This window comes from Littorina saxatilis, linkage group LG7 (assembly GCF_037325665.1).
Source record: "Littorina saxatilis isolate snail1 linkage group LG7, US_GU_Lsax_2.0, whole genome shotgun sequence".
In the NCBI taxonomy this organism is placed as follows: Eukaryota; Metazoa; Mollusca; class Gastropoda; order Littorinimorpha; family Littorinidae; genus Littorina; species Littorina saxatilis.
Window position 1 is genome coordinate 10,827,645 of NC_090251.1, and position 27,031 is coordinate 10,854,675.

Consider the following 27,031-nt stretch of genomic DNA (forward strand, 5'->3'; position numbering starts at 1 on the left):
GCCACACTTTCAGAGTGACGTTTCTTTGCTTTGACGTAATGGATTGCACAAGGCTTTAGAAGAGATCGAGGTTCCAAAACAAGCGTCTTCAATTTAGCTGCCTCAACTGCAGGACATTTTCAGTAAAATACACGTAAGTAAAGTATGTAGGATAAACAGAATACTACATGGCTTGCTGTGTCGTACCAGATTTACACTCGTTGCTTTTTCAAATAGTGAACAGCTCGCTTTCGCTCGCAGTTCAATATTTACAAAAACAACTCGTGTAAATGTGGTACGACACAGCAAGCCATGTAGTATTCCCTATGTCTCTTATTGACCCCCTCTTTAGAAGTGAAATCTCTGACGTCAGAAGCTAAACAAAGTTCGAAAAGACGTCATGACGTGAATAAAACCTTCACGTACAAATTTGGTCTTTACTTCTGCATGTCTTCCGAGAAAGTGACAAAAGACTTTCGAGAACGAAGTACGTCTTGGTGACTTACACATAGCAACAGTAGAAAATGAATCGTAAGGTCACCGCAAGGCTGTGTATGTATCGGTATCATATATCATTAAGTGTTTTGTTTTGTTTTACTGTTTTACAGCCTCTGCTGAGACTGAAGGCATTCGACGTGAACACACACAACAGTGATGTGTGGGGTGTGTCTGCTCAGGTGCAAATGTCGCGATTGTCGAACTACTCAATTCGGGTGAGCGACTTTGTCATTTTGATTGATGCTGTTTGTTGCCGTTGATGTTGTTGCCGTTGATGTTGGTGACGTTGTTGTTGTTTGGTGGTGGCGGTGTTGCGGTTGATGTTGTTTCTGCTGTTGTTGTTTATGAAAGAAGATCAAAAACATAAACAACTTAGGTATATGAAAAATATAACATGGAAGTGCAGTATAATAAACAACGATCGTTGTTGTTGTTGTTGTTGTAACTTCTTATTCTTCGTTGTTGTCTGCTTCTACTACTACTGCATTTTTCTTCTTCTCCTCCTCCTCCTTTTATTTATTTATTTATTAAGGAGATTTCTATAGCGCATAACGAAAAGCACTATGCGCTTTACAATATCACTAGGTATAAGCACACGCAGACATACTCTGATTAAATAGAACTTAGCCTAGCAAGACATACTAAGAACACTAAACATTTGAGTTCATACAAAAATAGAGAATTAAATTAAATACTGGACATCATCATCATCATCATCATCATCATCATCATCATCATCATCATCATCATCATCATCATCATCGTCTTCTTCCTTCCCCCCTCTATTTGACGGCCCCCTGTTGCTGAAAGTTGCACACATTACTCGAACAGTAGCTCTAATTCTACAGGTGACGAATCAAATCCTAACCAGCGAGAAGGACTTCGTCACCAGCAAACCCAGCATCGACACGACAAGTCCTGGCACGCCATTGGTCAGAACGCTGAGTCACGTGAGATACGTGCCCAATCCGGGGGACCTCCCCACCTTCACCCACTCCCCCATGTACGTGGCTGTGAAGATGAAGAGCTTCGCCGCTATCCATAACGCAACCCATCTTCAGCCGGGCATCTCTACCAACATTACATGTAAAGACATCAATGAGGTATAATGTGTTTAGCAACATCTCTTAGAAAGACATACATGATGTGTTGATGAGACGGGCGCAGTGGCGTGGTGGTAAGACGTCGGCCTCCTAATCGGGAGGTCGTGAGTTCGAATCCCGGTCGCTGCCGCCTGGTGAGTTAGGAGTGGAGATTTTTCCGATCTCCCAGGTCAACTTATGTGCAGACCTGCTAGTGACATAACCCCCTTCGTGTGTACACGCAAGCACAAGACCAAGTGCGCACGGAAAAGATCCTGTAATCCATGTCGAAGTTCGATGGGTTATGGAAACACAAAAATACCCAGCATGCCTACTCAACGAAAGCGGAGGGAATCTGACTATGCTCTCAGAGTATAGTGTGGGGAACCCAAATGGGCAAACGAGCTCACACGTTACCAGAACATTCTGGAACACTAAAGTAGCTATATGTGTTAATTGTGTTTTTGCTAACATCACTTGAGGTAATGTAATGTATTTTTACCAATTCCCGTAAAGAAATGTGTGAGGGAATGTATTTATACCGAATTCTGTGAAAAACAGTCTTGTGTGCAAACCAAGGCATGACCTTCTGATCCCTCAGCTTGAGGCCGTATGGGTTGAAACTAGATTAAACCAGGATACGCTGTTAATAGGTACATTTTATAGGCCGCCTAACTCTAATGTAGAATACTGGAAACTCATCGATCAGTCAATTAAAAATGTCGCCGCTTCAGAGCATATGTTTATTATTCTTGGTGATTTCAATTCAGATTTTACAAACAACCCTTCGCAGCATCTTCTTGATATTATCACTCTAAACAGTCTACAACAACTAGTTACACTTCCGACCCGCGTTACAGAAACAACATCGTCATGCATTGACCTTATTCTTACCTCGAGTGTAGACATCGTGCAAAGTATTAACGTTCTACCCCCTATTTGCAGCGACCATTCTGTGCCATGTGCGACAATTAAGAAACACATACATAAAACTCCTGCATCTAAAAGAACAATATTTAACTATTCCAAATTAAACAAAGAAAAATTCCTTACCGAACTGAGGAAAATCGACTGGATGAGCATTGGAACGCTACACACTGTCAACGAAGCAGCCAGGTCATTTTCCGAAAAGCTGTTAAGTGTCGCAAGACTATGCATGCCAGTAAAGACAATAACTGTTCGCGATCAAGACGCACCATGGATGACAGAGGAAATTATGAAACTACGCGACAAAAAAATATCAGTTCACGATACAGCAGTGCGACTAAACACACCTGAGGCCTGGGAACACTTTCGTATGACTCGCAATAATTATACTGACACAATTCGAAATCGAAAATTAGAATATATAAAAGAATTAGACAAAAAAGTATCCAGTGGAGATAACTTTGGTACTAAAAATTGGTGGAAACTAGTTAAATCATTCTTATCAAAGAAAGGATCAAACCCCAATGAAATTCCTCCTTTGACGTCAAACGGAACAACCTACTATACTAACCTAGAAAAAGCAAACTTGTTCAACGACTTCTTTATCCAACAGTCCATTGTCGAAGACGATATGTCAGACATTCCTGAAGTACCAAGGCTTCCTTGCAGAATAAACACTCTCACACTTTCAGTCGAAGAAGTTATAAATACGATTAACAAACTAGACAAAACAAAAGCAGTCGGTCCAGACGAAATCCACAATAGAATTTTAATTGAGAGCTGCGAAGTGATTTGTGACAGCCTAACTGCACTGTTTAATCGGTCTTTACGTGAAGGACTTTTTCCGTCAGTTTGGAAAATAGCCCACGTTTCACCAGTTCATAAAAAGGGAAACAAAGATACATGTAGTAATTATCGTCCAATCTCCCTCCTAAGCTGTGTTGGCAAAACACTAGAGAAATGCATACAAATTCATGTCTTTGACTACTTAACACAAAACAATATCATTACAGAGTCGCAGTCCGGTTTCATCCCTGGAGACTCAACTGTTTACCAGCTTCTTACAATATACAATGACATATGCAAATCACTCGATAATAGAATAACTACCCAAGCAATCTTCTTTGATATATCCAAAGCATTCGATAGAGTTTGGCACCGGGGCTTATTGCATAAACTCGAAGCCGTTGGAATTAATGGGCCATTATTAAACTGGTTTACAGACTACCTAACAGATCGAAAGCAAGCAGTTGTATTAAAAGGCAGTAAATCAACTTATCTTCCAGTAGTAGCGGGAGTTCCTCAAGGATCAGTGCTTGGACCTTTGCTTTTCCTAATTTATGTAAACGACATTGTACGTGATATAGAATCTACGATTAAGCTTTTTGCTGACGACACGTCACTAGCATGTACTTGTCTTTAGCCAATCACAACATCCGTGCCGAAATTTTAAACTCAGATCTTGAAAAAATTGTAAATTGGGCAGAAACATGGAAGGTAGCATTTAACCATGCAAAAACTGAATTGGTGAACTTTTGTACACAAAGAACCCCCGATATCGCAGATCTAAACTTTGGCAATACCATCCTTGAAAGTTCCCAAAATCACAAACACTTAGGAATAATAATACAAAACAACTGTAGTAGGAAAGAGGTATAAACCGGACCCTTTTTATTTGCGCAATGCGCAATGCGCAAGGGTAGGGACCAGCATAAAGTTATAGGTTAAGGTGCCTGTGTTTAAGTAGTGATAAGGAGATATTGCGGATAAACGGTTTATTGCGTTTTATATTTTGTCATGTGATTTCATGTGCCTGTACCTGTTGCTCGGTACTAATGACCACTCCAGGTGGGGTAATGACAGGATTACTGCTCCCCTGCAGTAATTGCCCCCATAGGGTCAATTACTGCTTTTTTTTTATTGGTGCTTATCGCAGTTGGAGTACTGACAGTAATTGACCCTCCCTCTGTGTTTTCACGGGCTTGGGACCGTTTTGACATGGTATGTCAAAGCCACATTGGGGGTTTTTGGGATTAAACAATACGAGCATTATTTACAGAAGCAAAACATGTCTTATCAAATTTATTTACAAAAACGACAAAGTTGTTTGGCATTGGAATGTTAACCATATCACAGGCGGCGGTATCACAGTCAAAAAAAGAAAGAGACCCATTAGAGGGGTATCACAGTCAAAAAAGAAAGAGACCCGTTAGACGGGTGTAGGCAGGGTTGAAACCCCGTCAGAAGCGATCACACGCTTGATGTAGAAAAACGAGAGTGACTTTCTGGTTTGGGAATACGTGAACATAGACTTTCCGTCTGTCTTGAAACCAGTGTTTGTACCACCACCACTTTCTTGCGTTAGAAGCACCTGTTGGTAAGACTCTTTTGTCAGTTTGTTTTGGTTTTTGTTCAAACCTTTTGAACTAAATTTACTCCCACTGTCTCCCTCACAAAAGTAGGTTTTAGAACACAGACCAATAAACGCATTTCCTTGGTATTCGGTTTTAAAGAGACCGGGTGTTCGTTTGTCATAGTGGACACGCGCTGTACAGGCCTGACAGAGAGTCGGGTCCCATGGGGCGTTAGCTAAACGGGTGTTTTGGAAGGCTGCCTCGTGTTGGTCACAGGCTTGTGCAGGGAACCATTGGTTATACACTTGGTAAAACTGCTCTCGTAGTTCAGGACGAACTACCTCTTCTAACGTTGAAGCGCTAAGCGCCATGTATAGAGAATCTGTATCCATTTCCAAAAGCTGGTAGTCGGCTCTGGACACAAACTTATCTAGAAAATCAAAATGAAACTCCAACATGCGTAGTTTAGCGTACTGGTAAACAAAGTAACCAATCTGAGAGGGGAGTGACCAGTTGATTTTTTTTTTAGCCATCTCTACTTCAGTGACAGAATCTGTTACTTCTGTTAGTTTTTGAAAACGACCATTGTTGATCAGTTTTGAGGCCTCATCAGACAAAACGTAATGAATATCACGATGGTTGGCCACGTTAGTTAAGGTTTTCCCGTAGGCTGAGTTACCGAGCAGTTTGAAAGTTTCAGCTAAGATAGCTTTTGATGGGTCTTGGTCTCCTGCTCGTCTTGCGTTTGAAACGCTGTCACCAAACTGACGGAAACAGGTTTTGGGTTGATACTCTACGATCAGCGTGATGTTTTTAACAAGCAACCCGTGCTGCATGTACCAAAACAAGAGGGGTGTAGCTAGCAGAATTTGTTCACCGTGGTAACTCCCTACAAGTGTACGGCGTGGTTGGGATAAGAGCTTGTGTTTTTCAGCGTAGTCTTTCATAAAATCCCCGATCTGTTCTCGGCTGACAGACTCATTTTTGAAAATAGGCTGCATTTCACTGAAATGTTCTTTTAGATGATCAGGTACATATATATCACACTGTACCAACCCGAACAAAGTTTTGTTTTGCACCGCGTCTAAGACAGTTTGATCTGTGATGGTAGAAGGATGGCGGAAGGGTTTAAGTGTCGGAAAACGATCTTGTAGAAAAGCCTGAATGGAGGTGTTTTGTTTTTTGTCTGCGTGCCATTCACACTCCCATTTTTCGACGACAGTCACACCCACATCCTCACGTAGGTATTTGGTGATGTTGCTTGTATGCTCTCTGAGTTCAACTAGTGTTTTTCCGGTGACAGGGTTAGTCGTTTTACCGGCGGTCACAGAACAGTCATGACCGTGGAACAAACATCCGTGAAACTGATAGCAAATTTGATTTGTGGCATCCCAACCATCAACTCTAATCTTTTTTCGACCAAGGGCCTTCTCTTTTGCGTTAAACTTATGTTGGAGATGGATCTGTTTTGATGCCATGACCCACTCCAACCATTCCCGAGCTAGCTGACCGTAAGGATCTGTTTTTTCCGCTTTAAAAGCGTTTTCTTTTCTACGAATGACAGGGTGCTCTGTGGGCATGTCTTGCATGAGTGCAGCTAAATACAGCGCATTTGCATCAAATCCCTGAACAGACTGTACCGGTTTGTCCTGATTACCACGAATGTATGTTTTGTCTTTTTCGTGGTATCTGTGAAAGACAATAGACGGACCTCCGACAATGTTCTTTCGCAAAAGTGCGTGAACGTCTTTTTGTTTTTCGTTAAAAAGTGAAAAGTAGGTATCTGAAGACAACGTGTCAAACAGATACTTCAGTGTCACACCGGGGACAGAAATACCGTCTTTCAGCAAATCAACTCGCAGACTAGCGTACATACTAATCTGATGTTGCAAAGCAACCAGAAACGGCCCTGTGTCTAGGTTGTTGTACCACACCAAAAAATCCTTCAAAGTCATCATTTTGTTTTCAGTCCACACACGCTGACAAAAAGCGTACTCTGTATCAGAAATATTTGAGTTTTTGAGCTTACTAAAAAAAGCTGCATGGGGTGGGAGTTCTCTTTCATCTAGTGTACTTAGACTAGTGATGTATTCATAGCAGAAAAAACCCTTTTCCTCTTCGACACCGAACGCCTTGAGGTACTTGGAATAACTAAAACCTGGCGCAAGAAAATTGTTGATGTCGAGAAACCGAAGTTTGTCTGTACAAAGACACATATACTGATTGTTTCGTTTAACAACAAACTTGAAAGGGGGTCTTTTAGGGGCCTTCTTTTTTCCCTCTGTTTTGACTTCTTTGTCTTCTTCTTCTTCTTCCTCTTCTTCTTCTTCTTCACCCACGGTATCAAAACCATCTGGTTCAAAAACAGGGTCTGTTTGACTTTCGTCTTTTGGAAGATCGTTATGGGCTGTTTTGTCTTTGACAAACTTTTCAATGAGAAAAGGTTTGATCACATTCAGATCGTAGCGAGAAGAATTGAAACCTACGACAGGTAGTTCTTGTAAATACTCATATAATTTCTGTCTGAGTCTTTCTACGGGGATGTTGAGGCTATCTGTCTCGTGTTGTTGTGTCTCTTCGATCTCAGTCAACTGATCAAACACATCTTTAAATTCTTCACAAAGAAGGGCGCAGGAGGCTTCAGAGATACGTTCTAGGTAGTTAACCATGCTATCCACTAGTTCTTGAGAGTCACCTTTACTCACAAAACAGGTTGGTTCTGTGAAATGGGGAACATTACTGCATACAGAAACAGAAAGAGGAATATGTTTTGCTGTATACTGTGTACAGTTTGACTCAACTGATTTTGTCTGTGGCAGGTTATCTGTGTCAAAAAACACCTCAAAATCAAAAGTCGCTCTGTAGGGAAAAACAAAATCTGTAGCTACCTGAACACCGTGGTTTTGTAGCTGTTGAAAAATGTTTTGAGGTGGTGAGTAAACCCCGCCTTTGAACGTTTCCTTTGAACCCTCACCCTGACAAGTCTGCTCATGTCGATTCATTTTAAACAAGGACGACCAGAGTTTCCCGCATTTGGAACAAGCCAACGCATGACCGAGTTTATCAATGTCTAAAATGTACATGAAATGGTCTTTGTAACGCAAGAGACGCATAACGCCAGAATGTTTGTAAGCGCTACGACGCAGAGGAACGAGACAGACAGGTGTTTGGTTCTCGTCAAACTCAAACACATCTATGTTCACCTTAAACTCAGATTCAATCGACTCAAGTTGAAACAAAGTGACCCCCGGAAAGTGGACAGGGGGAGAATGTCCGGCCCACTGTTTGAACAAGGTTTTTGTGGGTTTTTGCAAAGAATGACGCGAGGCTCCTTTGTACAAAGCAAGACAGCGAAAGAGACACAGACCATCAGTATAAGGAAAATGATTACGCGCGTCTTTTTGCAACTTGTGCAAGAACTGTGTGTTTGTGATGTAGTCAGGTAGACTACCACAGGCACAACCGATAGGAAAGTCAGTCAAAGGCGTGACATAGAAACTGGAAGACATGATGCTGTGAACAGCATACCGAGAGTTTGGGCGTTCGAGTCTAACTTGTTCTAGAATGTCATGGTCACTGATTTCACCGAGAAAAGAAAGAAAGTCCTGCTTTGAGTTGATCAGGCGCGGTCGTTGTAAGACAGAGTGGTTATTGACTGAGGCATGAAAGAAAGACAAGTCACCCGACTCTTTGTTTTTGAGAAGAAAAGAGTGAGAAAAATTGATTTTGAAGCGCTTGTTTTGTTCATGGAACAGATCAAGAAGCGACTCGTCCCAATCAGGGAAATCAGAACAAGGGTTCCAGAGAATGGTATAGGTTGACTGAAGTTTACCAGGCCGCTTATGAGTTTTAACAGAATTCCAATGCTTTTCGTACATTTGTCTTTCTTCAAAAGGTAACTTTTTGATTTTTTCTTTTTCTAGAATTCGTTTGTTTAATCCCTTTTTGGGGGGAGGGGCATCCTGTGAAGGCGAACTTTTTCTTTTCTGTCCGCCTGTCGGCACTGGTGGTGGAGGTGTCCGACTCGCGGCATCTTGACAGTTTTTGTTTGAGTTTTCATGACGAGCAAGGCCGTGTTTTCTGCTAAACGACTTGCCGCACATAGCACAGAGAAAAGGTCTGGCTTTGTTATGGGCTTCGTTAACATGAACGTTAAGGTTGTAGTTTTGTGTAAAAACCTGTTCACAGTGCGGGCATTGGTTACGCTGCAATAAAAAAAACTATGTCTGAGCTACAAAAAAAAATATCAAAAAAAAATCTTACATAAAAACATTTATTTTTCTAAAAAGCTATGTCTGAGAAAAAAAGTAACACGCTACCTTTATTTTTTTTTTATCTTTACAAGATATAAAAACAAAATCAACTTACCAAATCTGTTGAGGCCGGTTGTGGCGTTGTGTTAGCGTCACTGCTGCTGCTGCTGTTGGTCGCCATAGTTGTTTTTGTTCACCACCACCCACTTGTAAAGTCGAAGAGACACTCAAGAGTTAGCCCCAGAAGAAGCTTATTTATACCCCTCTTTGCCCGCATCACCGCCGTATTCTAACTACGCGTTTCTATTTTTAGGCGCTGACCAATCAACAAGTTCTAACATGTTTAGGTCTTGCGTATCTGTGGTGCAATAACTCAGGCGTAAGCACCCAATGACCCCCTCTGGAGGTTTACCGGAGAGGGGGCTCCGCGAAGCGCAGGGATACCGTTTAATTTCCTTACTCTGACACCCCCCCCTGACAGGGCACCAAACTACATAGCTATTAAAGAGAGAGGGCTCCGCGAAGCGCAGAGAAAGTGTGAATGTGTGTGTGTGTGTGTGTGTGTGTGTGTGTATGTGTGTGTGTGTGTGTGTGTGTGTGTGTGTGTGTGTGTGTGTGTGTGTGTGTGTGTGTGTGTGAGTTAGTTTTGAATATAAAATTTAAAGTAGATGTTTGGTTTTTTTAAATTAATAAATAAAGATAAGGATAGGATCTTAGTTTAGTATGTGAAAATGGATCCAAGGTGGAAACATCCTTTTACCTGTGTGATTGCCGGTCCCACAGGGAGTGGGAAGACTCATTTTGTCAAACAATATTTGAATCACTTACAAGATATGATGACACCCCCTCCAGAGGAATTGATTTGGTGTTATGGGGCGTGGCAGTCTGGTTACAATGAGATGAGACATGTGACGTTTGTGGAGGGTTTACCCGACGTGGAACAGTGGACAGGGGTCAAAAGGCGACTGGTCATCATTGATGATTTGATGAGTGAGACAAACGACAAGGTCACACAACTATTCACCAAAGAAAGTCATCATCGGAATCTGAGTGTAATGTATATTGTACAGAACCTGTTCGGAAAAAACAAAGAGCAGAGGACGATCAGTTTGAACAGTCACTACCTGGTGGTGTTTAAAAACCCACGGGATGCTTCACAGATCAACCATCTGGCCAAGCAGATGTACCCTGGGAAGCTAAAGTATGTCCAAGAGGCATTTAAAAATGCGACTTCTATGCCTCACGGTTATTTGCTGTTTGACTTGCGACAAGAGACACCCGATCATCTTCGTCTGAGAACAAAACTTTTCCCACCAGAGCACCCTGTAGTGTACCTTCAAAAATAACCATGTCTACACGCCTGAAGAGAAATGTACCCATGTTGCGATTGTTGTGTGGGGCTAAGCCTGCCGTGATTAAGGCCGTATTGAAAGGAGCTTCTCCAGATTTGATCCATGCGTTGTGCGAGTGCTCCCTGAACATCTTAAAAGGCCATGTGCAGCTGACGCCCGCACAGAAGAAACGGTTGTCTCGACACAAACAGAACCTACGGGTCTTAGCCAAAAAAACAACATCTGTCAAACATCGAAAGCAAATCCTGCAGAAAGGCGGTTTTCTTCAGGCTCTTTTGAACCCTGTGCTAGGTATTGTATCTGGCTTGCTCGGGACCCTGGGTCTCTGATGCGATGGAGCATACCAAAAAGATGATTTTGATTGAGCCACGTGTGTTGGACTCTTTGCGGGACTCTGCAGGTGGACCTCCAGTACCTGATGCCACCTCACAAAGTTTGAAGGACATGGATCAAGTGATGCGGGGTATTTTAGACAAGAAGGATGTGGACAAACATGAAAAAGCAGACTCCTACCAACAAGTCTTGTGGCGGTTTCTTAAGCGTGTTGAAGAATATAAAAACAAACCTCTTGGAAGAGTGGAGATAGCACAACCCTCAAAACAACCTTTGACAGAACTAAATGAGGTCGAGAAACCTCAGGACCTAGCTAGGGTAGAAAAACGAGTGTTGGAGAGTGTGCCGAAAACCTTGAAGAAGAAGGCTCAGTTGCTTTTGGATATAACCAAGGACAGTTCTGACATCAAGTGGAATGATCAAGGGCAGCTCGTGTACCAGGGACAGACAGTAGAAGGAACCAACATGGCTGATCTGGTGAATGATGCTCTTCGTTACCGTAAAAATGCACCTGATCCTCAAGGGTGGGAAGTGTTTGCAAAAGGTTTAAAAGCGGTTAATGCCCCTCGTGAACTCATTGGTCACACAGGGCGATGGGAGTGGATGCACAGCGAGGGTGGTGATAGAGGAAGACCACCCACCAGGACAAAAAGAAGAAGAAGAAGAATTGTGACTCCTTCCTCAGCATCTCCTTCTGCAGAAAGAGTATCATTTCCTTCTCCATCGCCCAAGAAGAAGACGTGGCTATCTTATTCTTGAGCAGAATGCCAGTGAAAAAGAAAAAAGTCGCTGAGAAGCTGCGACGTCGATATTATGAAAGTCAACTCCCTGGAAGTTTGGGTGGAGTGGAGGCTTTGAGAAGAACCACCAGACAAGAACAAAAACAAGTTGAAAAGTGGTTGACTTTTCAAGACACCTATACACTACACAAACCTGTGCGGCGAAAGTTTACTCGTCGTCGTATTATCGTGGGTGGCATAGATCATCAGTGGCAAGCAGATTTGATTGATGTTAGATCGCTGAGAAAAGACAATGACGGGTTTACCTACCTACTCACATGTATTGATGTGCTGAGCAAACACGCGTGGGTGGTGCCTTTGAAGGACAAAACAGGGGCCTCTCTGGTGACAGCCTTCAAAAGCATTTTTGTCCGAGGTCGTCAACCCCTGAGACTACAAACAGATAAGGGTAGCGAATTTAAAAACAAGGTGTTCCAGGATTTTTTGGACAAAACAAAAGTACACTTTTTTTGTGACAGAAAATGATGACATTAAAGCCTCAATGGCGGAGCGCTTCAACCGTACCTTGAAAGACAAACTGTGGAGGTATTTCACCAGAACAAGTTCAGTGAGGTATGTGGAAGTCTTGGCTAAGCTGGTGCGTGGTTACAATCATTCCTACCACCGCAGTATTAAGAAAGCTCCTGCTGACGTAACCATCGCTAATCAGGAGGAAGTGTGGCAACGGTTGTATGGTGGTCCAACTCTCTCCAAACCACCTAAACTGAATATAGGAGACCGTGTGCGAATCAGCAAGACGAGAAGAGTCTTTAAAAAAGGTTATATGCCTTCTTGGACAGAGGAACTCTTTACCATCAGTCAAGTCAAGACAACCACACCCGTGACCTATGTGCTGAAAGATGATCACGGAGAAGAACTGTTGGGGACTTTTTATGAACAGGAACTGCAGAAAGTGGGGGAGAAAGAAATATACCGCATTGAAGCTGTTTTGGAACAACGCCCTGGAAAAGGCAAACAGAAAGAGTATTTAGTCAAATGGCTCGGCTATGACCCGTCATTCAATTCTTGGATTCCACAGACGGCACTGACCCCCTACACGGACTAGCTTCAGTGGTTCTGATGGAGGAAACTCAGAAGATTAATACGCCTCTGGATGAACCAGACAGTGTTGTTAAGCGACCAAGAACATCCAAGCTGTGGCGTGTATTTGGACGTCGTGTCCCTCGGAGCGAGATTGTCTTCCTTTGTCAGATGCTCCTTATTTATGTGGTGATTGGAGTGTCTCTGTTCAATCTGACAACCGGTCGCGGACCGGATAACTTGTGGGTGGCCCTACTGGGAAGTTGTCTCGGCTACGTGCTTCCTAATCCTTCCATTGATCCACCCTTGGTACAGTAACAACGTCTTCACTCATCATGTTCTACCTGACACTCCCCAGCAACAGCTCCTTGCAGCACTACCCTGACAACAACGCGAGTCACTACTACACAAAACTACCTCAAACAATTGACCTGGGCACCGACTACGAGTGTGGGTTGGCTGAGATTCAGTTTAACAACTCGTATGTAAATGTGGAAAAAGACACGTGTCAGTTTCGAATTTGTGTCCCATTAGGTGTTGTTATTTCTTGTGATACTCTAGTTTTACCAGAGGGGTTGTATGATTCACCTGCTTTTTTTATAGACTCACTAAACCAGCTCTTGGTTGATGTAAGTCTTACACACTATGTAAGGTTTTATTACACCAAAGCAGCAAAAAAAGTACGTGTTAAATTACTCAAAAATATCTCGCTGTGGATGAGCCCCGAGTTGATGAGAATTTTGAAAACAGATGTCACCCAACAAAGCATCATAGGCCCTGGTCACTTTGACGGTAAAGCTATGATGGACTTACATCAAGATTTTCACGCAATATACGTGTACTGCGATTTGGTGCGCGAAAGAGTGGTCGGAGACACATTAGTCCCATTGTTGCGGACGGTGCCGATTAAAAAGAAGACTGAAGAAGTCGTTCATCATATATTTGAAAAACCCCATTACATGCCACTGACTCGTTGTCAGTTCAACACGGTGGAAATGCTTTTAACAACGGACACGGGAAAACCTATCGCATTTGAGCAAGGGAAGACGGTCGTGACGCTTCATTTTCGTCGTAGACGCACCGACCATTTGTAAAAGATGGTTCGTCTAACCCCTTTCCAGGGCAGTGGAAAACTCTATGAAGATTATTACTGCAGCCAGGTCGGCCACGGTCTCCCCGTGTTTGTAGGAGGAAGAAACTACAGAGGTCATGGCATTGGCAATCTCTTAGGGGGTATTGGTCGAGCCCTTGTACCTCTTTTGAGAAGTGGTGGAAAAGCTCTGCTGAAAGAGGGGGCTAGGACAGGTATGCAGGTGGCTCAGGATGTACTGTCTGGGCGTAGTGTTAAGTCGTCACTCCAGCAGAGAGCTAGCAATGCAGGGAAGCGCTTGTTTCACCAAGCCGTGGGTCGAGTGACAGGCACAACAGCCGCGCCACCTGGAGAACCTGCAAGGAAACGTATAAAATCATCTACACCACACCGCCAAGGTCAGACTGGGAGGCAGAAGAAGAAGAGAAGGAGGGCGACAGCAGTCGATATTTTTGGATAAGCATCATGGCGCTTGCCCACCCTCAGTCATGTGAAAGTGTACATACTGGACTGGATTTGTTTTCTGTACCCCCAACACAGACAGCTGTGCAGGAGGGAATGTTTGTAGAGTATCATCCTCTAGCTACTCTGGCCCCAGGAGCCCCTATTGAGTTTGCCATCAGTGGTGCCACATCCGAGTACCTGGATCTAAGCAACACGTATCTCCATGTGCGAGCTAAAATCACCAAAGCAGACGGAACACACTTGGAGGCTGACTCCCCTGTGGCTCCTGTCAACTACTGGTTGCACAGCCTGTTTTCCCAGGTGGATATCAGTCTCAATGATACCTTGGTGACCAATTCAGAGAACACCTACCCCTACCGTGCCTACATTGAAGCCACCCTCAACTATGGACGAGAAGCCAAGAAAAGTCACCTCACCAGTGCCATGTATTACCGAGATAGCTCCAACCACCTGGATGATACAGCAGGGGATGACAACTGGGGTTTGAAGGTACGGCGTGAGCAAACCATGCGGAGCAGAGAGGCAGACATGATGGGGCGACTTCATGCTGACATCATGCACCAGGAACGCTACATGATGAACGGCGTGGACGTGAAGATCAGACTCATTCCTTCCAAGAACATCTTCCACCTGATGTCTCCTGACCCCTTTCAGGGTTTCCGCAGTGTCATTACACATGCCTCCCTGTTTGTTCGCAAAGTCAAGTTGAACCCTGCTGTGAGCCTCGCTCACGCCAAAGCACTGGAAAAAGGCACGGCCAAGTATCCTTTGAAAAGGGTCGTGGTAAAGACTTTCTCCATTCCCACAGGCAACCACAGTGCTGTGCAGGACAACTTGTTTCTGAGTCAGACACCCAACCGCCTGGTGATTGGCTTGGTGGACAGCGCTGCTTTCAACGGACAAGCCTCACGCAATCCCTACCACTTCAAGACACAAGGATTGTCCTTTCTCAGCCTGTACCTAGACGGGAAACAGATTCCCGGCAAACCCCTGACACCGAACTTTGAACAACACCAGTATGTGAGGTCATTCTTCAGTCTCATGACGTCTACGGGTGTCGCCAACAAAGATGCGGGATCTTACATGGAGCTGCGTGATTTTGAACTGGGGTATGCTATCTACAGTTTTGACCTGAGTCCCAGTCTTCTGGATGGAGATCAGTTTGAACTGGTGAAAAGCGGTGCCCTGCGTCTGGAGCTGAAGTTCAACCAAGCCCTTCCAGCGCCTGTGATGGTGATTGTGTATGGTGAAATGGACAGCATGATCGAGATTGATCGCTCTCGCCAGGTCCTGACTGATTTTGCACTATGAACAGCAAAGACATTAGCCGAGTGTTGGGGAGAGACATTCATACCCGACGTGTGTTTCGAGGTGTGTTTCCCAGAGACAGACTCCCACGACAGGTGAATACGCGACGCCCAAGCGCTTTTGTCATCAATACAGATCGCAGTACAGGACCGGGAGAACACTGGGTGTGTGTCTGGTTTGATGGACTGGGACAAGCGGAATATTTTGATAGTTTTGGTTTACCACCCGTGCACCCCGCCATTGAAAACTTTATGCTGAAACACAGTTCAGCCCACGTGTACAACCCACGTCTTTTGCAAGACTTGACGAGTTCAGCCTGTGGCTTGTATGTATTGTACTATGTTTTGATGAAAAGCCGCGGAGCCAGTTTATTTCGAACGCTTCGTGTGTTTTCTCCCAACAGACTTTGGAGTAATGATCGAAGAGTATGGTTTTTGGTCCAACAGCTAAGAAGAAACTGAGGTCGCGTGCATCGTCTTTTGTTTAGGTCTGTAAACTGTTTTATTTCTTTTATTGGGTGTGTTTTGTGTGTGTATGTGTCTATATAAGAAGAAGGGGCGGAATCATCACCACCACTTTCATCTCGTACCCACCAAAGTAGAGAGAGGGTTAGAAGAGTGCTAGTAAGAAAAGAGAGGTACACAAAACAAAAAAAGTCATGCTGGAGACGGCCAGTCCCTCTTTAGAGCAGATGTTGGAAGAATTGGAGGCTGGTATTCTCAAAGTTAAAGATCACCTGCGAAACAGTTTGTTCTTGATGTTTGTTAGTGAGTTAAAACGCGATGTTTGCAAACGCCTTGAAGAAAAAAAGAGAGAAGAAAAAGACTATTCAACACGGTGGACTGTTGACGCCATTAGAACCGTCGCAGATAAAATCTGGGAACACCTAAATCGAGACAAAATTCTTAGTCGTTGGAATGTCGCATTACCCAAGACACATCCAGACGGGGTCTCCTGGTGGTGTTTGCGAGTTGTTGTGTGGAAGTGGACAGAAACGACAGCGTTTCGAAAAAGGGTTATCACTCATGTGACTGAACAACTGCTCTGTGAGTGATGCAACAGAGTGAAAAACGACATAGCATCCCACGTGACCTTAGGCTAACCCAGTGTGGACCCGTTAAAACCAGAATAATCAAGATGTACATGAACCACGAGTGTGTATATAAGACAGGACGGATGTAAAAAGACCACTACAGAGGATTTTTGCGGAGTCGATCATGTCTTCAGGGACCATGAAGCAGCCACCACAGCCGGCTACACGCTACCCGCTAGGTGGAAGCCTTTTTGCCTCAGTAAAAACGTGGAGAGGGGATGTAAAAATCCATATTCGCCACTATGCTGTTCCTACCTGCACCAAAGGTGGACGTGTTGTCCCCACCCAAAGAGGAGTCACCCTGGACTTGAAAAAGTTTCAGAAACTGCTTAGAGTGCAGAAAAAACTCAAAGAAGACTTCCACCAACAGGTATCTTCTCTGTCACCCACAGAGGAGAAGCAGGAGAAAAAACATCCGAAAAATCACACAGAGTATCCGCCGTCAGACTACTACTGTTCAACACCATCAACCACAGCCACGGCTTCGACACAAAGCGAGGAATACCCTCAGCAGCTACAGCGACCCCTGTATTCCACATGTCCAGCTTACTGTCCTGTCACAACCGTAAATCCTCTTCCTGTGACACCAAGAAGTGGTTATGAAGTTGACAACTAATCCGGGGACCACCTCGTTCCTTTAAATTGACAATCATGATTTGGATTTTTTTTTTTTTTTTTTTTTTTTTTAATGTATGTGTATGCAAAATGTTAATTTTTTTTTAATATTTTTAATATTCAAAAGACTGCTGTCACTTTTATAATAAAATGATCATATTGGAAAAGTTAATAACTATGTGTCTGTATAACTCTTGAATGCTACCGTGAGCAGTTTTATGTATTGTTTTGTTACTCTTTACATCTGACTTTTTTACCTTCTTGTTTGGAAGTACTTGTGTAAACGCGCGCGCATGTGTGTGTGTGTGTGTGTGTGTGTGTGTGTGTGTGTGTATGTGTGTGCGTGTGTGTGTGATCGGAGGTGTGTGTGATCGGAGGTGTGTGTGTGTGTGTGTGTGTGTTTGCACTTACATTTTATTCCCACCACACATATAATCCTACCTCTTACATAGTCTATCAACAACAAAATTAAAAAAAATTAAACAGTGTGTGATCGGAAGTGTATGTGTGTGTGTGTGTGTGTGTGTGTGTGTGTGTGTGTGTGTGTGTGTGTTTGCACTTACATTTTATTCCCACCACACATATAACCCTACCTCTTACATAGTCTATCAACAACAAAATTAAAAAAAATTAAACACCGCAACAACGAAGAAAATAAATATCAAAAACAAAATAATACCTATCTTATCTGGTGTACCTATCAAAACCTTGTATGTAGAACAACCGTTTCTATTTTTAGTGCTGACCAATCAACAAGGTCTAACATGTTTAGGTCTTGCATCTCTGTGGTGCAATGCTCAGACGTGATCAGTCTCTAACCTAACATTATGTATGACTGACTGTAGAACAACTCGTGTTCGGTGTAAAATGTACCTCCGATGTTTATAACACCCACATAAAAAACAACAATCTGAGTCTACTTGTTAAAACTTTTGTTATATGTGTACATCAGCTCCCATCCCTCTCATCAGTCGAGCTAACTTCCACACCCACCCCACACCATTTGTCTAGCACTAATCTAAGCATTAAAACCTAATCAACCCTCGGGGTAGGCAAACCACCTCCTATTAAACTTCTCTAACTGCTGGCCACCTCTGGTGGTTTTATCGGCGAAGGGGCTCCGCAAAGAGTAGGGATACCATTTTTATTACCTTATCCTAACACCTCCCCTGACAGGGCACCAAACTACATAGCTATTAAAGAGAGAGGGCTCCGCGAAGCGCGGAGAAAATGGGAGGGGATTACTGTCAATAGAAAGGAGGCGGCTCAGTAACCCAGCCGCGTTAAGCACCAATAAAAAAAGGCCGGGGGGCAGTAATCCTGTCATTACCCCACCTGGAGTGGTCATTAGTACCGAGCAACAGGTACAGGCACATGAAATCACATGACAAAATATAAAACGCAATAAACCGTTTATCCGCAATATCTCCTTATCACTACTTAAACACAGGCACCTTAACCTATAACTTTATGCTGGTCCCTACCCTTGCGCATTGCGCATTGCGCAAATAAAAAGGGTCCGGTTTATACCTTTTCCTTACTACTAACAACTGTAAATGGGATGAACATATAAAATCTCTTGTTGCAAAGTGCAGAACTCTCGTAGCTTGCTTGCGTACATACAAATATAGACTGAGTCGAAAATCATTGGAAATTATGTTTAAATCCTTCATTCTACCACACTTTGATTATTGCGACATAATATGGGACAATTGTAGCAAAACCCTAACAGATGAACTCGAAAAGTTAAACCTAGATGCAATACGAACAATCATCGTAGCTGTCCGCGGAACCAGTCACTTTAAGCTTTACGGAGAATCTGGACTCCAATCATTATCTGAAAGGCGTAACCGTCATAAACTAACAATGTTCCATAAAATTATTCACGACAAGACCCCCCCATACCTACAAGCAGCACTCCCACCTCTCGTAGCAGCCAACAACCCCTACCACAGACGCCGCCCCTTAGAACGAAGTATACCCCCACATCGAACAGAAACGTACAAAACATCCTTTTTTCCTTCGACAACAGTACTCTGGAACCAACTACCTGAACAAATACAGTTAACTGACTCCCTCGGGGAATTTAAACATTGCTTAACAAAAGACGACACACAAATTCCCGTTTACTTCTACAGTGGCAGTCGACAAACACAAATAATCCACACAAAAATGAGACTTAATATTAGTGATCTAAAGAAAGACTTAGTTGAGCGACACCTTGCGGAAAACAGCGTATGCGACTGTGGTGATGGAACAGAAACTGCAACACACTTCTTACTAGAATGCCGTTTACACTTAGCTGCAAGAAACAACACAATCAACAAACTAACCAACAACCTCATACACACAGATATTCTACTTCATGGAAACCCCTCCTTGCAAACAAAAATTAACAAAAAAATCTTTTTAACAGTGCAGGAATTTATTGGACAGTCCGGCCGTTTCGAACAGATAAACATGTAAAGTGAAAGCAAAATCGACACGTCTACTCGTCTCTCTCTCTCTCTCTCTCTCTCTCTCTCTCTCTCTCTCTCTCTCTCTCTCTCCCCCTCCCTCTCTCCCTCTCTCTCTCTCTCTCTCTCTCTCTCTCTCTCTCTCTCTCTCTCTCTCTCTCTCTCTCCCCCTCTCAGTCCGGCCGTTTCGAACAGATAAACATGTAAAGTGAAAGCAAAATCGACACGTCTACTCGTCTCTCTCTCTCTCTCTTTCTCTCTCTCTCTCTCTCTCTCTCTCTCTCTCTCTTTTTCTCTCTCTCTCTCTCTCTCTCTCTCTCTCTCCCTCTCTCTCTCTCTCTCTCCCCCTCCCTCTCTCCCTCCCTATCTCTTACTCGCAAACACCATAAATATTATATATATATGTATTCCCAAACGGATTTTTGTTTTGATGTACAATTTTCATTCAATTTTCTTTTCATGTTTGCAAGCTTTTCATTTAAACTGTACAATAGCCGCCATTTATATCATATGTAATTTTCTAGAAATAGTGAACACCACTATAAGCATTATGCTTGTTGTTTACTCAATATGCGTTTTTTGTAAATAATGCACAAACGTTAAATAAAACAGTTTAAGCCAATTGAGGCAATATTTTTCTAACAACATCAATGAGGTAATGTAATGTATTTCTACCAATTCCCGTAAAGAAATTTGTGAGGGAATGTATTTATACCGAATTCCGTGAAGACATAATTGAGGCAATATTTTTCTACCAACATCACATGTAAAGTCATCAATGGGGTAATGCAATGTATTTCTACAAATTCCCGTGGAGACATTGAGGTACAGTGAAACACCCATATAAGACCCTTTTAAGACCCCCTTTTAAGAGCCCCTTTTAAGACCCCCCTTGTAGGACCCCCCATTTAAGACCCCCATTTAAGACCCCCATTTAAGACCCCCCATTTAAGACCCCCTTTTAAGACCCCCCATTCTAGACCCTTTTAAGACCCCCCATATAAGACCCTTTTAAGATCCCCCCATTTAAGACCCTTTTATGACCCCCATTTAAGACCCTTTTAAGACCCCCCTTTTAAGACCCCCCATATAAGACCCTTTTAAGACCCCCCATATAAGACCCTTTTAAGACTCCCCATATAAGACCCTTTTAAGACCCCCTTTTAAGACCCCCCATATAAGACCCTTTTAAGACCCCCCATATAAGACCCTTTTAAGACCCCCCCATTTAAGACCCTTTTAAGACCCCCCATATAAGACCCCCCATATAAGACCCTTTTAAGACCCCCCAGATAAGACCCTTTTAAGATCCCCCTATTCAAGACCCCCATTTAAGACCCCCCCATTTAAGACCCCTCATTTAAGACCTTCGTATTTAAGACCCTTTTAAGACCCCCATTTAAGACCCCCCTTTTAAGACCCCACCATTTAAGACCCATTTAAGACCCCCCCATTTAAGACCTTGTATTCTGACTTTCTGTTCAGAACCTCTGTAGATTTACCCCCAATTTAAGACCCCCTCCCTTTTAGGACCTGATTTTCTCAGATATTTGTTAGGTCTCAAAAGCGTGGTTCCACTGTAATATTTTTCTACTAACATCACATGTAAATTAGACATAAATAAGGTTATGCGTTTTTGACATTATCACTTAGAAAAACATAAATAATGAGTTTTATTTTTTTTCTACCACCAACACTTGTAATGCAATGAGGTAATGTTATGTATTTCTACCAAACTGTAAAGACATTAGTGAGGTAATGTTTTTCTACCAAAACCATCTGTGTTAACAGTAACACTAATGAGGTATTGTAATGTACTTAAACCAATTTCTATAATTGTAAACAACAACAACAACAAAACCACAACACTACCACCAACACCTCCACCACACGCACAACAACAAAAACAAAACCACCACCACAACAACAACAACACCACCGCAACAACCACAACAACAAAAACAACAACAAGAAGTTATCGACGTACCAACTCTACATTTTTTCGGCTTTGTCATCGGAAATGAAATGTAATTTGTTTACCTTAATTCCTACAGGTAGCTTTCCAGGTAGCGGTGAACGCCGCCTCAGACGTGGCAAACCAGCGGTACCAGAGCAGGGGCCGCAAGGTGAAGTTCCAAGATGACTGGAACGCCAAGACACAGCTCCAATGGTCAGCCTCCCAGATCAACCTCTTCGAGGATGACGTCACCTTAAACGTCACTTCCCCTTTTCTCTGGACGTCGCTTAACGAGACCGAGTTCCCCGGATTTACCGGCATGCACTACTGCAAGCTGCTGGCCCCGTACCGCGCCGCGGAGTGGATTTATGTCGACTCTCTCCGGACCCACCCCATTGAGTGATTTTATCTAAGAAAATTCACTCGCTGGGCACAGTGCCCGTGCACCCCCCCCCCCTCCTTTTCTCTCTTTAAACGGGGGTTGATTTATGTCGATTCTCTCCGGACTCACCCCATTGAGTGATTGTATCCACGTTTATCCTACATACGTGAGAGAGACACTCGTGAGCCGTCGCGATATAACCTTGAACGGTTGAAAACGACGTTAAACACCAAATAAAGAAAGAACACTCGTGAGATAATAATCGTTCAAATCACACGTGTGTATATCATGTAAATGAGGTCATGTCAAGCAAGTCTGGCAGGGACCTGTTTTTCCACTGCTTATGATGCCAAAGTCACCGAGACAAACGTCATTATATATAAAAAAAAAAAAGTTGCGCTCGCTATTAATTACCCTCGATGAATTTTTATAACTAAGACGTCACGCCACACTTTGAGAGTGACGTTTCTTTACTTTGACGTAATAGATTGCACGAGGCTTTAGAAGAGATCGAGGTTCCAAAACAAGCGTCTTCAAGTTAGCTGCCTCGACTGCAGGACATTTTCAGTAAATACACGTAAGTACAGTATGTAGGATAAACAGAATACTACATGGCTTGCTATTTCGTACCAGATTTACACTCGTTGCTTTTTCAAATAGTGAACAACTCGCTTTCGCACGCAGTTCGACAGTTTCTATGGCATTCCATTTGTCAAATAATTATGTGGATACTTTTTCATGGTTTTTTCACCAGTTTTAGCTAAATAATCATTATTTAGAAGCTCATGTGCTAAATAAGTAATTGTTTATTAACAATGTTAAACAATTCTAAATAATTTTTTGTTTATGTAAACCATTCATTATTTACCTAAACAATTAATTGTTTACGTAAATAATTCATTGTTTACGTAAACAAAAAATTAATGCCGACGCCAGGCGGAGCAGCCACTAGATTGCCAATTTTAAAGTCTAAGGTATGACCCGACCGGGGTTCGAACCCACGACCTCCCGATCACGGGGCGGACGCCTTACCACTAGGCCAACCGTGCCGGTAGAGTTTTGATTTCTTACTGTCATTTTCAATCAAGTGTACACCATGCTCAGAAATTAAAGGTCCTGGAATTGCTCCCCCATTGGTGTGTGTGTGTGTGTGTGTGTGTGTGTGTGTGTGTGTGTGTGTGTGTGTGTGTGTGTATGATTGTGTGTGTGTATTGACCTTCGGCCTTGGTCGATAAAGATGAAACCAAAGACCATATCACGGTGTGTCAACTGATTCCGTTCATACACCGGATGTTTTCGTTCGTACGCGTACTCTGTGCTATAACATGACGACCATTGAAACACACATAACTTGTAGTAGGGGCCTGTTTCTCCCTGATCAAACTAATGTGTACGAAATCTGCATGTTTTAAAAAGACAAGTGATTGTACAAAAGCCATGGGTTTCTATAAACTTCTGTTCAAGCGAAATGTCGTAACAGGCAATGGTTTTGGTGATCATGTGCAAATCAGGGGTCAGATTTGATAACAGAGCGAGAAAAACAAGAAAATGTAAAAAAAACAAAATCAGGCAATTTTGTCACGTTTGGCTCGCGTGTGTTATCATGAGGATTACTATCACCTTGGTACTTATCGTACACATAGCCCAACCAATTAGCTACCTAATTCTTGCAATATCACAAAAGTGCGCTGCCCACACCACTTACCGCCACGGTTTTTCCCCAGGCAAGTGCCGAAAATGAGGCTGTATGAACGGAAACATCCTGCGTACGGACGGAAACATCCGGTGTATGAACGGAATCAGTTGACACACCGTGGATAATTTATGCCCCCTTCGGACCAACAAAAAAACTTGTCCGTCAACAAGCCACCAAACATCTTATAATGTTGCGACAAGATCCCAAGTCCCGACAGGCAGGGCCGGGTTGGCAATTTGTACTTTTGCGATCGTTCCGAGATGAAAGTACTGACCAGCGTTTCTATTCTCGGACTTTCGGGAAAGATTCGGGAAGATCTCGAAGGTTAGATTTTCTGATCACACACACACACACACACACACACGGTCAGACGTACAGCATTTACCAATCCAATGATCACGTTAATAAAATATGCTCACTCTCATCACATAGGAATGAACGATAAAGTTGGGGTACGAAAGTTGTCGCAATATTTTTTTCTCCACAGTTCTTCTTCCTCTTCTTCTTTGTTCATGGACTTAGACTCCCACGTTCACTCATGTTTTTAGCACGAGTGGATTTTTACGTGTATGACCGTTTTTACTCCGCCATTCAGGCAGCATACGCCGATTTCGAGGGAGGCATGCTGGGTATTTTCGTGTTTCTATAACACACCGAACTCTGACATGGATTACAGGATCTTTTCCGTGCGCACTTGGTCTTGTGCTTGTGTGTACACACGAAGGGGGTTAAGTCACTAGCAGGTCTGCACATAAGTTGACCTGGGAGATCGAAAAAATCTCCACTCTTAACCCACCAGGCGGCAGCGACCGGGATTCGAACTCACGACATCCCGATTAGGAGGCCGACGTCTTACCACCACGCCACTGCGCCCGTCATCTTCATAGTTCATGTACACCTTCCCGCATGAAGAATGCTTGACCTGGTTCCAGCGAGTCCGCACATGTCAGTTTTGATATTTCTGTTGCGGGGGGTTGATGGGTTCTCCTGACCAGACTGCACATGTCAGTTTTGATGTCTCTGTTGCGGTGGTTGATGGATTCTCTCGACCAGACTGCACATGTCTGTTTTAATGTCTCTGTTGCGGGGGTTGATGGATTTTGTCGACCAGACTGCACATGTCAGTTTTGATGTCTCTGTTGCGGTGGTTGATGGATTCTCTCGACCAGACTGCACATGTCTGTTTTAATGTCTCTGTTGCGGGGGTTGATGGATTTTGTCGACCAGACTGCACATGTCAGTTTTGATGTCTCTGTTGCGGTGGTTGATGGATTCTCTCGACCAGACTGCACATGTCTGTTTTAATGTCTCTGTTGCGGGGGTTGATGGATTTTGTCGACCAGTCCAAACAAGTCAGTTTTGAGGACTCTGTTGCGGGGGGTGGCAGATTCTCCCGACCGTAGCCGGGTTGTCGTGCATCTCTACGGCCGCAGCAGGCTGGGAGTGATTCGCACGTGCACACCTCTCGCACGCGACCGCTCTCCTGACCGCTTGTAGAATAGGCCAGAAGTTGACCAGCCTCCAGAAGAAGATGACGGGGTTGGTGATGCTGTTGACCAGGAGGAGGGTGGACATGAAGGTGTGCCTGGGACTGCTCAACTCCGCCCTACGGTCGGCGCGAGTGGCGTACAGCATCAGCAGGTAGCCCGAGGTGGGCAGGTAAATGATGCAGAACCACACGGACAGGAAAGCGATGTGTGCCGTCAGCCGGCGGGTCCGCTGCCCCTCGGCCGGCGTGATGTGACGCGGGGTTAAACGACGAGTGTGCAGCCAGACGCATATCGCCAGGTAAGACAGGGACACGCCTTTCCCGCACACCAGCAACACGACACCTTGCACCAGGAAGCCAAAGGATTGCAGGGCACCCACCGGGTAGCGTTGCGGCGTGAACGCCTCTCTTCCTATCGACACTGCGCTCAGGCACATGGCGAGCAGCCAGGGCAAGGACACGGACAAGCCAATCTTCTCACGCCATCGCCGCTCGCTGGTGGCCTTGTGCCATGCAGGGCAGAACACAGCAAGGGCACGATCCACCGCCAGCACGAGCAACGTGAGAGCAGTGCAGTCCACGAAGGTGTATGACAGAAACGTCAAGGTCAGGGCCATAGGCTCGGGCCACTGTCGAGTGGCACCAACGACAGCCATGATCATCAAGCCAAGGTCGGTATTGACGAGACTGACCAGCGCGCAGCGGAGGTACCTGGAGAGATCGTGGTGTCTGATAACGGCCACGAACGTGAGCACGTTGAGCACAACGCCTACAGTGCCCATCAGTAAAAACAATACTTGTTGGGGACCGCTCATTGTCAAAGCCTGGACAAGGTCGTCTAGGCTGGCGTTCGGCGTCGTCGTCGTGTTGAACATTGTCTAGACACCTGGTGACACTGCGGACGTTCAAAACCCAGCTTCGATGTCTGTTTGAAATATGGACGTGCACAACTCTGTTTACACTGTAGTTTGCCAACCCTTTTGTTTTTGGGTCGGTCCACACTGTGGATGCGCACACCTCTTTGTGCTTGTGTTTAGATTGTGGATATCCCAATGTCAATTTACACAGTTGACATGTACACTTTGTCCTGGTATCGTTTACCCTGTGGATATGCACTTCTCTTTGTCCTGGTGACAGTTTACACTGTGGATATGCACATCTCTTTGTCCTGGTGTCAGTTTATACTGTGGATGTGCACACCTTGGTCCTGGCAGGGCCGGACTAGGCGAAGAGGAGGGGGGTGGTTGCCAGTGGTGGCCCAGGGGGATGTCCCCCCTGGCGGCAGGGGCGGATCAGTTCATTTTATGACTGGGTTTTTTCAAAAGTATATTGTGAAGATATGGGTGTGAAGGCGCGAAGCGCCGAGCCGACGGCGCGAAACGCCTAGCTTGCTAGGGGGGTCCGGGGGCATGCCCCCCCGGAAAATTTTGAAAAAAAGGATGCAAAATGGTGCAATCTGGTGCATTCTGAGGATGATCATTACCAGTTTCAGGCAGCAGATTTTGTCACTGATTAATACCCCAAAAATTGAAACTCAATGTAAAATAAAGAAATGCATACCTCATTCAATATTTTTATTTTTTGGCTGGGGGGGGGGGGGGGGTCCGGAAACCCTAGAACCCCCCCCCCCACCTCGTTGTGGGGGTCAGGGGGCGAAACCCCCTGAAGCTGATGGGTAAGTCATATTCTGAGATAGGAAAATGGTCGCTCCTTGCATGAAACGGCATAAAATAAGCAATAATAAAAAAAAAATTAAATAAGTAAGGTACATGTTTGGGCTAGGGGGGGGGGGGGGTTACGCAACCCCCATAACCCCCCCGGTAGTCCGGCCCTGCCTGGTGTCAGTTTACACTGTGGATTTGCACACCACTTTGTCATGGTG

General features: G+C 44.1%; 1 protein-coding gene across 1 annotated transcript in view; it reads left to right on the forward strand.

The window, feature by feature from the left end:
* LOC138970664 (uncharacterized) overlaps positions 1-23,091 on the forward strand; it is a 37,097-nt gene extending 14,006 nt beyond the window's left edge. The window contains exons 5-7 of the mRNA XM_070343133.1: positions 588-692; positions 1,326-1,580; positions 21,680-23,091. Of these exons, the coding sequence (XP_070199234.1) occupies positions 588-692; positions 1,326-1,580; positions 21,680-21,985 (666 nt within the window). The 3' untranslated portion in view covers positions 21,986-23,091. The remainder of the gene's footprint in view (positions 1-587; positions 693-1,325; positions 1,581-21,679) is intronic.
* The last annotated feature ends 3,940 nt before the right edge of the window (positions 23,092-27,031 follow it).